The 12,845-nt window shown below is 41.8% G+C and overlaps 1 protein-coding gene across 1 annotated transcript; it reads left to right on the top strand.

Moving 5' to 3' along the window:
* Positions 1-1,304: 1,304 nt before the first annotated feature.
* LOC106607489 (homeobox protein XHOX-3) lies at positions 1,305-5,200 on the top strand. The gene is made up of 3 exons (XM_014204486.3): positions 1,305-2,776; positions 3,146-3,384; positions 3,888-5,200. Exons 1-3 carry the CDS (start codon positions 2,773-2,775, stop codon positions 4,356-4,358), a joined length of 714 nt encoding a protein of 237 aa, XP_014059961.1. The 5' UTR covers positions 1,305-2,772; the 3' UTR covers positions 4,359-5,200.
* Positions 5,201-12,845: the final 7,645 nt, after the last annotated feature.

Below are 12,845 nucleotides of genomic sequence, written 5' to 3'. Positions count from 1 at the left end.
GCTGCTTGAATTTTTGCGCCAGGAGCGGCATAAAGTCACCCAACATCAACGTGAAAGACTGGTGGAGAGCATGCCAACACGCATGAAAGCTGTGATTGAAAAACCAGGGTTATTCCACCAAATATGGATTTCTGAACTCTTCCTAAGTTAAAACATTAGTACTGTGTTGTTTAAAAATTAATATGTACTAATTTTCTTTGCATTATTCGAGGTCTGACAACACCGCGTCTTTTTTGTTGTAATTTTCTGCAAATAAATGCTCTAAATGACAATATGTTTATTTTGAATTTGGAAGAAATGTTGTCAGTCGTTTATAGAATAAAACAAAACATTTCATTTTACCCAAACACATACTTATAAATAGTAAAACCAGAGGAACTGATCATTTTGCAGTGGTGTCTTAATTTTTCCATAGCTGGATATGCTCCTCCATCCAAATGTTCATCTTCAACTCCGTGGTGCGCCCACAGGTGGTACTCTGCACACTCGTTCAATGAAAGCCTTCCGTACGTGAGCAGTTAGTGGTCTGATCATAAGGGGGCGCTCAGTGCCTAAACCCACGACCCCTTTTCTGCCCCAAAACATGGGTGGGTATACACTATGGGAAGCTCATAGGGTAGGCCTATATTTAGCCTATATAGTCTAATAGAATGCATTCATGTGACCTATTGAATTGAAATCAGAGATAGGTAATTTAAACGTAAACTGTTTTGTTTTTAATTTGTTAGTCTCTCTGTATAATACTCGATAGACGTGTGTGGTTAACGTCTATAGTGGGGTAGAGAAGATACAGATGTCCAGAACATCGATGTTTCACACATCGAATTACATCCAAGTTCTATTCGCATTTGGAAAGTATTTTGTAGACCAATTTTGATTGAATAACGGCCAAATATGACTTTCTGGTTATTTGCTCCGTCTGAATGTCCAGGATGATTGTCAGTTAATTATATATATTTTATAAGTAAAGAGAGAATGTGCAAACTTCCAACTTTGCAGACGTTTAGTGGCTGATATCAATCATGTCGATGATTCCTCATAATAATAACCCTGTATTGCAAGCGTCATTGGACCTGGTTTGACCCGGTTTGACTCTAGACAAAGGCAACAGTCAATCAACGTGGAGCCACTCGGCCATTTGTGATCAAAGAGTCTATGTATAACAATACAAACATCCACTTGGGTGATAGCAGTAGCCTAAGCCATCCTTCAGCGCCATGTCAGCCGATCTAACCACGTGCATGCTCTTGTCTGTCTACGTCTGGAATAGGATAGATTGGTGGACTACTGCGCACCCAGGCTGCCTCCCCTCTCCACTCTCCCGCTGGTCCCGATTTCCATGACCACTCCGCTGGGGCAAGGCAAAGTTTATTGGGCCAAGGAAAGGTTTATACGTTGGGGAGCGGGACAAAGAGATGCAGAGACTCTTCCACCAGTCTTATAACCTACCCGGAGGCGAGCGTGTGACAACTAACACTTCCTATTCACCAATTACACAAAAATTACGTTCCCATGCTTTTCCATTTTAGATAGCCTATCCAGAATGAGGGCGACGCATCGATTCAGCCATCTCTGCAATTCACTTTCACAGTGACAAATTAATGAGAGAGTTAGGGCGGCTATGCATCAGATTTCGTTTAGGTCTATGATTAACAAATCTGCTCAATAGAATAAATAATCGATCCCCTCAGTGTTTGACGCTTGGCCTAGCCAGTTGAATTAACACTCTTTAGTCATCGATGGGATCAGGACTGGATTAAGCATTGTAACAGTGTTCTGATGGAACATAATCCAATGATCCCATTGATCAGTCAAGTAGCACCCCATTTACAAGTGCGCAACGGTATTGACACATTAGTAAGCACTTAAGGTAGGCTATTTCCTCTGATTTTATAGGTACCAACTCCAATTTCAACGGGGGACTCTGATACATTTAGGAACCATATTTAATTTCAAATGTGTTAAATGCATGTAGCTACGTTAATATTTCTGTTTGACTCTGTAGCCTATCAATAATATGTTTTTAAGTATGTCTCTGTTTCAATAATCATTAACATCATCATCGTCACATGTGTTTACATAGGTGTAATTATACCAGTGTATGAGTTGGTGTTTTAAATACTATTTATGCCAAACTATATGTCTAAAATGTATTAAGTCGGTCAACAATATCTGAGAAAATGTTAAATGCCGGGTTTTCTGCCTTTGTGCAGGTTGTACCTCACGTTTACGCAATTTACAAACATTAGGGTTCTAATGATTGACTTCCCGAAATACAAACATCAAACGCCACAGAACAATGAGGGTTGGTCTATTTCGACAGGGACGCTTCTGTGACAGTAAGGAAAGGGAGGTTGATCTTAATTCTCCATAACAAAAGTACAAAGACTGGTCGGAGACCAAAGACAATTGAACACCTCCTTCCCTCCTTGCGCCCAGGCGGCGCCTTGGCGGATAGACCGTGTCTCTCATTAGCAAAAGATGTCTCGACCAGGGAGATATAAAAGACAGAAAGAAGGAGAGAAAGGAGGGGGGTTCAAACCGGGCGACAAAAACAACTCATCCCCTCTCTGTAAACGAACTTGGCTCGAGTCTGCAGACAGTGCGTCAACAAGGCAAGGAGAGAGACACCAATTTTAGCGTTATCAACTTTGGATGATACAGTGGCGCACGCATTGGGAATAATTTGTAATTTTAGGCCAACATTTATAAAGGAGTAAACTTGGTTTAAACTTGAAGTCAGGACACATATATCATAAAAGAAACGGCAATATGCGTAAGTAGCCCTAAAGTATTCTCAAATCTCTTAGTTGTCTGTAGCCTTGGCTCGCGCATGCCGTGAAAGCCAACCGATAAAGTGTTCTTAGGCTATTCACTTTTAGGCCCGTGCTACTTTAGTAACGTACGCGTAATTACGCATGGACAATACATTGCCAAATATTATGCTAAGGGAGTTATATCTCGACTAGACAACACCAATTGTGATAGACTTCTGTTTGGTATTATTTTCGAATAGTAGGCCTATCCTATTCTATTGAGAAGTTTGGATCGAACCAGTTCGCAACAGACATGCACGTGAATTTCTAAAATGAAATCAAAACTGCTCTTTTTCATTTCACTTTATTTTCAATGTGTGTATTTTCAGTTGCAGAGGGCAGGGAAACGCCGGTCACCATAGTGGTTGATACCAACAGTGGACATGGAGATGAGCCATGCCCGCGCAGCTCAGTTAATATGACTGACCACAGTCGGCGACACCGAACTGCCTTTACCCGGGAACAACTGTCCCGCCTGGAGCAAGAATACCTCAAGGAGAGCTATGTTTCTCGACCGAGGAGATGCGAACTGGCGACAGCACTGAACCTCCCCGAGACCACAATCAAGGTAGCTTACCCTACTGCACACATGGAAATTCTAATTAAATGTCAAATTAGTTTTTACCTCTCTTTCTTGTTCATTTTTAGAGTTAAGCCTACACTTGGCATACTGACAGCTAAGCAGCCTGCCTTATGCAAGGAGGCCCTGACAAACTTAGTCACTTTAACATGCATATAAACGACATTTATCTAAACTATTTGAGGATCTTTTATGAATGACAAGGAATGCAAGGCACGACTTCATAAATGAGGGAGTTTAGCAACAGCTTCTCGCATTTACTTTTTTATAGGTTGGGAGTGTCAGTTCAGGCTCGCGAACTACCAGTTTAACAGTGATGGTCCAACCTTACCTGAATGTAACCTAAACAAAGCACATTTGTGATGTATTATAGTGTGGGTCTACTGTAATTTATCATTGAGAAATGTGAGGCAGCCCAGGTTAAGTGGGCATTTCGGTTGGTCCCTCCTTCCTTCCCCTCTAAACCTCCTTTCTCTCCTCCCCAAACCCAGGTATGGTTCCAAAACAGGCGAATGAAGGACAAGAGGCAGCGTCACTCTCTCAGCTGGCCACACCCTCTGGACCCCAACCTGTGTGCCCTTATGGTGAGCCAGGCTGCAGCAGGCCTACCTTACCCCTTTCTCCCCCACCTCCCCCTGCACCTCTATTCTCACCTCGGGGTGGGGGCAGGTGCCCCCTCTGTTCCCAGCCCCTTCGCTGCACCCCTCAGGCCACTGGATCCCCTGTGCCTCTCTCACTCCCCTTACCCTAGGCCGGGTGGTCTACCCCCAACGGCTCTCTACCCCCATTCCAATGTGATGCACAATCCCGCCACTTGCCCCTGCCCCCTCTGCCTCCACTGGGGATCAGACCAACTGTTCAAAGCCAGAGGGCTGACCACGATTGGCCTGAATCGACCACGCAGTCCCAAAACGATGGCTACCAGTCTAGACAGGAGGGAAGAGGTGCCTTTGCCCAGATGAAGTTTCCTGCATTAGCTACCAGGAAATTATGATATGAAGTCAATGGTGGTGACGGTACATTGAGCACAATCACACCTCATGATCAGATAAACTGCCCTCCCTGGAGGAGTGCAATTCGATCCAGCTTTCCATGTTGTTGGAGCTCTAGATTTGCATGTGTCTGTCTGTAATAACACAGCTGGGGTTGTTAATACTGTTTTATTTATTCATGTGAAATGCAACAACTTTCCAGATTGATGACCTTGAAACATTCCAGCCTAACACTGGGGATGACCTTGAGGCAATAAAAAAAAACGTTCCTTTTGTCGTAACTACATTTTCTTTAGTGCCAAGAACGAGAATCTTCATTCTAACTGCTGATTCACTAAAAGGCAGAGGAGATTCATTAGTAGAATGTCCAATTAGACATTGCAGGTGAAACAATATATAAAAAAATATATATTACTGAAACTTTTCAGTCATAAAAATTCACCTATTTCACTGTTTGCTCTGATAATCAAGTATGAATCTCAACACCTGAGAAATGGCTTTGCAGAAACTACTGTTGCTCATGTGTTTGTCTAATGTTTGCACTATTCTATTATCTTGTCTAGAATTGAAGAGAATGCATACGGTACCAGAATATGTGAAGGCGCAATGTGTACATAAGATTTTCTTTTCCACCTTTTGGAATATGTGATGAAATATTTTAGTTAATACATATTTATGAGAAATCTCTGGTTCAATATTTTAAAAGAACAAATTGTGATTGAGTACACTCGTTTGTATCAACAATGACCTATATTACTCTGTCAAGCATACTTTTACAAAGTAAATAAAATAAATAAACTCAAATCAATCTACATTTTCAATGTACTTCTGAATGGTTCAATTGCACACATAGAACCTACATTATAATCATATAACTGTGTCTTATCTGATAACAGCTCCTTGGTCGAGGGCAGCAATACCTGTTAGACTTTTGTTTAGATTACTGTACGTGGTTCTTTGTCTGATTCAGCAGTAATCTCAGACAGACTGTAGACACAGAGGCTATCAATTACATTATTGCTATTTATTTACATTCAGGTGCCCTGTTATTATAGATTGTATTACACATTCAGAAGCTGCATGTTCTTACCAGGCTAAAAATAGAGCAATTATAGCACAGGCCAAAACATCAACAGATAGGAGATGGGAGGTCAATGACGGACAGATTAAAAAAGGGCAGAGCGATGGACAGAATGCTTAACATGACTAATAGAAGACCTCACCGATGTATGCCATAATCAAAGTAATATTATACTGTATGCCCGGGAATAAAACAATATAAAAATATCCAACACTCATTGAAGCTGAAAACAAATGAATAGCCTACTGCTGGACACATTTGCAGCTGTGTGCCATTATGTGAAACTGCAAAGCACAACAACCCTACACATCTTGTAAATGGTTAGTAGAGTGGTAATAAAATGTTTTGGACAGAAATCCCCAAAACAATGTTTGTAATGAAGCTCTGTTAACATTGTAAAACAGAAACATGGATGGAAGAGTTCACCCTCCTCTGAGATAGACACAAAACCAACCAATTAGAACACAGCTCTGATAATCAGACTAGAGGTCTGGTTTACCAAGTTGACCATCAGGGCAACACACTCTGCTCCAACTCAACCTGTGCTGTTATCAAGAAGAAGAACAGAACAACATTCTTTCTATACTCTAGTCCCAAACACTGAGTATCCATACATCTGTTTCTTTGCAAGTCTGTCATCCCTTGAAAAGGTGATGAACTGGGCTACTGGAAAACAATGGTTGATCCTACTTTGCAAGTCTTAAAACTTGGCGAGGTCACCCTTCTCAAATGTAGATCAAACACTACTTTAATGATTTACCTACAGGAGTGGTTTAGAATATATTACAGTATGTGTAAGAATGTTTTATTGCATGTCTTTTTGGAAGCAAGAACTTTTACAGTGATATGGATACAGTTCACTGAAAAATCAATTTGGCACTTAAAGAACAAAAACAAACCAATAACTGCCGCACTATAAGCACTTGCTACTGTATAGTACATTTTGTGGTGCATTAAGGTAACTGAATGAAGTTCAACGGAAGTTTTAAACATATGGTCCTTTCAAATGAAATCAGTCTAGATTGATTGCTTTTAACTAAGCACTCATAATGACTGGGCAGATGATTTCTAAAGGCCAGCAGTGGCTTAGATTACCCTGTGGTCTCCACACCTGCACAGGTGCTTAACAAAGTATAGGGAGAGATTAGTCTGTCTGAATACAGCTTATGTTGGCGGGACACCAAGGGGAAGAGCAGCCATTTGTGAAGGCTCTTCTGTCTAGGGTTCATCTCTACAGCTCTGTTGTGATCATGTGTTTGCCTGACTAAATATGACTGTCTACCAAGACCGTCGAGGTCAGATTATATATAACAGTAGTATCAGCACTAAAATAAAAAGTTGTTGCAACAGCAACAATATTGTATTAGAATAAAAATCATGAGTAGTCATCGTGCCCTTGGATGAAATGACTGAATACATTTGTAAGCAGTTTATTGTTGCATAAATTAGTTAGCAATTTACCTTCATTAAAATTGCCTGTGAGGCGACACCAAACCTGCAGGAATGGTGTCAGCTTTTATAGGGACCAAAGGGGATGGAGAATTGCATTTCTGGAGGAGACCTTGCGGTCGTATCCATGTCGGTCACAGGAGCAATGACGTACAAGGTCTCTCAATCACCACCCTTATGCATTATGGCCAGTCTGTCCTGGCGTAAGATACGAGTAAAAACTCTCATAAAGCCCTGTTGTCTGAATCACAATCCCCTACCGTCTTCTTGACCAACGCTACTCCAGACCAGCACAATCCCTCAGGATTCAAAGCACAATCTCCAAATCAAAAAACAATCTCAGAGTTCTGAGCTCAAAGTCTTTTGTCTTTCATATGAACAGTAACTGAGGAAGGAAGCGATAGGTAACGCCCTCTGTAAATGCCATGGAAACACTAGATGGGAACAGACAGAGGGGAATCTCTTTCCCACTGGAAGTCTGCACGGGTAATAAGATCAGACAGACACTGGAAAGAAAAACTCTAACTGGAGAACGATGGGCAAGCCAAGCAGCGAAAGCAAGAGCAGACAGTAAAATTTCTGCTTCCCGCCCTGCGTTTCTGCCTGTGTATGGGGAATGCCACTATGTGATATTTACAACATCCTGCTGCTGGACATGCTAACGACATGCTAACGTAGCCTCTGTCTCTTGTCTTAATGGCATCAACAGCCACAATGCTCTGCCACCAGACTGCTTTCTATACCTTTACTTCCAACTGCAGCCTAATAGTAAGAGATTGTTTAAGGTCTGGATTGGTTCACAGCCAAGGCCTTGAAATGGCATCAAGTTAATATGGTATACTTTGTAAACCACCCCCCAAATGAAGAATTTATAAGTACTTTCAAATATACTTAATACTGTAAATATGACATTAATGACAACTATGTGACTTGACAAGCGATATATTCACAGAAAGCTGCTGAGGTGCTGGATTGTGTTTAACAACTAACGATAACTACGTTCAATGTAATGTTTCCAAATGGAGGCCTACCTTTTTTACTTTCAGCTACCAGATATCTTATTTTTAAAATGCTTCCCCTTGTGTTTCCCACTAATTCTCACAGCCAACCAGCCAGGCAGCCAGGCAGTCAGTTCCACAAATGGGATATAAACACTGCGGTGGATAACCATCAGTGCTTCAGACTACAGGACAAGTTACAGCCTGAGCTATAAGCACCTGCTAGTTCAAGTTGAAATGATGTACCCACCTGCACATTTCAAAACAGTGCTCTGTAAAACATGAATGACTAGTAACAGATGCTGATTTAGATGTTCAGACATTTTTGTTTATTTGATGAAAATGTCAGAGAGTAAACTGCTGTGTCTCTTGGTGGAATTGGTCACAATCAAATCAAACTTTATTTCTCACATGCGCCGAATACAGCAAGTGTAGTCTCTACCGTGAAATACTTACGTACAGTTGAAGTCGGAAGTTTACATACACTTAGGTTGGAGTCATTAAAACTCGTTTTCCAACCACTCCATACATTTCTTGTTAACCTCTATGGGCTAGGTGGGACGCAAGCGTCCCACCCGTGGTGCACTCCATCAACAGCAGGTGCATTTCAAGAGCGGCAAATTTGAATCCAAATAAATGTCAAAATTCAAAATGTTCAAACATACAACTATTTTACACCCTTTGAAAGATAAACATCTCCTTAATCTAACCACGTTTTACGATTTCAAAAAGGTTTCACGGCGAAAGCATAAATTTTGAGTATGTTAGGACAGTACATTTACAAGAGTTGTGTGTAATGTTTTGTCAATTCAAAGACAGGGTCACCAAAACCATAAAACCAGCTAAAATGATGCACTAACCTTTTACAATCTCCATCAGATGACACTCCTAGGACATTATGTTAGACAATGCATGCATTTTTAGTTCTATCAAGTTCATATTTATATCCAAAAACAGCGTTTTACTATGGCATTGATGTTGAGGAAATCGTTTCCCTCCAATAACCGGCAGTCAAGTCAGCACCACAAATTAAATAATTAAAATTAGAAAACATTGGTAAAATATTATATTGTCATTTAAAGAATTATAGATTTACATCTCTTGAACGCAATCAACTTGCCAGATTTAAAAATAACCTTACTGGGAAATCACACTTTGCAATAATCTGAGCACTGCGCCCAGAAAAATACGCGTTGCGATACAGACTAGACGTCATGTTGGGGAGATCTAAAATCGAAAATACTATGTAAATAATCCATTACCTTTGATTCTCTTCATCAGATGTCACTTCCAGGTATCACAGGTCCATAACGAATGTAGTTTTGTTCAAAAAAGCTCATCATTTATGTCCAAAAATCTCCGTCTTGTTAGCACATGATCTAAGCCCGCCGGACTTCACTTCATGAACGAGGGGAAAAAATATATTTACGTTCGTTCAAACATGTCAAACGTTGTATAGCATAAATCATTAGGGCCTTTTTTTAACCAGAACATGAATAATATTCAAGGTGGACGAATGCATTCTCTTTTATAACGTATTGGAACGAGGGTACCCAACATGAACTCGCGCGCCAGGTGTCTAATGGGCCATCATCGTTCCATGGCTCTTGTTCGGTCAGATCTCCCTCCAGAAGACTCAAAACACTTTGTAAAGGCTGGTGACATCTAGTGGAAGCAATAGGAAGTGCCAAAATATTCCTCAGCCCCTGTGTTTTTCAATGGCATAGGTTTAAAGGTAATACAACACATCAGGTATCCACTTCCTGTCAGAAAATGTCTCAGGGTTTTGCCTGCCAAATGAGTTCTGTTATACTCACAGACACCATTCAAACAGTTTTAGAAACTTTAGAGTGTTTTCTATCCATATATAATAAGTATATGCATATTCTAGTTACTGGGTAGGATTAGTAACCAGATTAAATCGGGTACATTTTTTTATCCAGCCGTGCAAATACTGCCCCCTAGCCCCAACAGGTTAACAAACTACAGTTTTGGTGAGTCGGTTAGGACATCTAACTTTGTGCATGACACAAGTAATTTTTCCAACAATTGTTTACAAACAGATTATTTCACTGTATCACAATTCCAGTGGGTCAGAAGTTTACATACATTAAGTTGACTGTGCCAATAAACAGCTTGGAAAATGCCAGAAAATGATGGCATGGCTTTAGAAGCTTCTGATAGGCTAATTGACATCATTTGAGTCCATTGGAGGTGTACCTGTGGATGTATTTCAAGGCCTACCTTCAAACTCAGTGCCTCTTTGCTTGACATAATGGGAAAATCAAAAGAAATCAGCCAAGACCTCAGAAAAAAAATTGTAGACCTCCACAAGTCTGGTTCATCCTTAGGAGCAATTTCCAAACGCCTGAAGGTACCACGTTCATCTGTACAAACTATAGTACGCAAGTATAAACACCATGGGACCACGCAGCCACCATACAGCTCAGGAAGGAGATGCGTTCTGTCTCCTAGAGATGTACGTACTTTGGTGCGAAAAGTGCAAATCAATGCCAGAACAACAGCATAGGACCTTGTGAAGATGCTGGAGGAAACAGGTACAAAAGTATCTATATCCACAGTAAAGTGAGTCCTATATCGGCATAACCTGAAAGGCCGCTCAGCAAGAAAGAATCCACTGCTCCAAAACCGCCATAAAAAAGCCAGACTACGGTTTGCCACTGCACATGGGGACAAAGATCGTACATTTTGGAGAAATGTCCTCTGGTCTGATGAAACAAAAATGGAACTGTTTGGCCATAATGACTATTGTTATGTTTGGAGGAAAAGGGGGGAGGCTTGTAAGCCGAAGAACACCATCCCAACCGGGAAGCACGGAGGTGGCAGCATCATGTTGTGGGGGTGCTTTGCTGCAGGAGGGACTGGTGCACTTCACAAAATAGATGGCATCATGAGGATGGAAAATTATGTGGATATATTGAAGCAACATCTCAAGACATCAGTCAGGAAGTTAAAGCTTGCTCGCAAATGGGTCTTCCAAATGCACAATGACCCCAAGCATACTTCCAAAGTTGTGGTAAAATAGCTTAAGGACAACAAAATCAAGGTATTGGAGTGGCCATCACACAGCCTTGACCTCAATCCTATAGAAAATTTGTGGGCAGAACTGAAAAAACGTGTGCGAGCAAGGAGGCCTACAAACCTGACTCAGTTACACCAGCTCTGTCAGGAGGAATGGGCCAAAATTCACCCAACTTATTGTGGGAAGCTTGTGGAATGCTACCCGAAACGCTTGACCCAAGTTAAACAATGTAAAGGCATTGCTACCAAATACTAATTGAGTGTATGTAAACTTCTGACTCACTGGGAATGTGATGAAAGAAATAAAAGTTGAAATAAATCATTCTCTCTACTATTATTCTGATATTTCACATTCTTAAAATAAAGTGGTGATTCTAACTGCCCTAAGACAGGGAATTTTTACAAGGATTAAAATGTCAAGAATTGTGAAAAACTGAGTTTAAATGTATTTGGCTAAGGTGTATGTAAACCTCCAACTTCAACTGTACAAGCCCTTAACCAACAGTGCAGTCAAAGAAGAAGAAAATATTTACCAAGTAAACTAAAATAAAAAAAGTAATAATAAAAAGTAACACAACAAGAATAATAATAACGAGGCTATATACAGGGGGCACCGGTATAGAGTCAGTGTGCGGGGGTACAGGCTATGAGGTAATCTGTACATGTAGGTAGGGGCGAAGTGACTATGCATAGGTAACAAACAAACAGCGAGTAGTAGCAGTGTACAAAAGGGAGTGGGGGGGAATCAATGTAAATTGTCCGGTGGCGATTTTATGAATTTATGGCTTGGGGGTAGATGACATTGAGGAGCCTTTTGGTCCTAGACTTGGCGCTCCGGTGCCGCTTGCCGTGCGGTAGCAGAAAAAACAGTCGATAACTTGGGTGACTGGAGTCTCTGACAATTGTATGGACTATCCTCTGACACGCCTATTATATCGGTCCTGGATGGCAGGAAGCTTGGCCCCAGTGATGTACTGGGCTGTTCGCACTACCCTCTGCAGCGCCTTACGGTCAGATGCCAAGCAGTTGCCATACCAGGCGGTGATGCAATCGGTCAGGATGCTCTCGATGGTGCAGATGTAGAACCTTTTGAGGATCTTGGGACTCATGCCAAATCTTTTCAGTCTCCTGAGGGGGAAAATGTATTGTCGTGCCCTCTTCAAGACTGTCTTGGTATGTTTGGACCATGATAGTTTGTTGGTGATATGGGCACCAAGGAACTTGAAACTCTCGACCCGCTCCACTACAGCCCTGTCGATGTTAATGGGGGCCTGTTCGGCCGCCTTTTCCTATAGTCCACAATCAGCTCCTTAGTCTTGCTCACATTGAGGGAGAGGTTGTTGTCCTGGCACCACACTGCCAGTTCTCTGACCTCCTCCCTATAGGCCGTCTCATCGTTGTCGGTGATCAGGCCTACCACTGTTGTGTCATCAGCAAACTTAATGATGGTGTTGGAGTCGTGTTTGGCCACGTAGTCGTGGGAGAACAGGGAATACAGGAGGGGCACCAGTGTTAAGGATCGACGTGGCAGACATGTTGTTGCCTACTCTTACCACCTGGGGGCGGCCCATCAGGATGTCCAGGATCCAGTTGCAGAGGGAGTTGTTTAGTCCCAGAGTCCTTAGCTTAGTGATGAGCTTCGTGGGCACTATGGTGTTGAACGCTGAGCTGTAGTCAATGAACAGCATTCTCACATAGGTGTTCCTTTTGTCCAGGTGAGAAAGGGCAGTGTGGAGTGCGATTAAGATTGCGTCATCTGTGGATCTGTTGGAGCAGTATGTGAATTGGAGTGGGTCTAGGGTGTCCGGGAGGATACTGTTGATGTGAGCCATGACCAGCCTTTCAAAGCACTTCATGGCTACCGACGTGAGTGCCACGGTGCAGTAA

Source organism: Salmo salar, chromosome 06, assembly GCF_965601325.2.
Source record: "Salmo salar chromosome 06, fSalSal1, whole genome shotgun sequence".
Taxonomy (NCBI): Eukaryota; Metazoa; Chordata; class Actinopteri; order Salmoniformes; family Salmonidae; genus Salmo; species Salmo salar.
The sequence above is the reverse complement of the archived record's forward strand: the minus strand, read 5'-3'. Positions and strand labels throughout refer to the sequence as shown.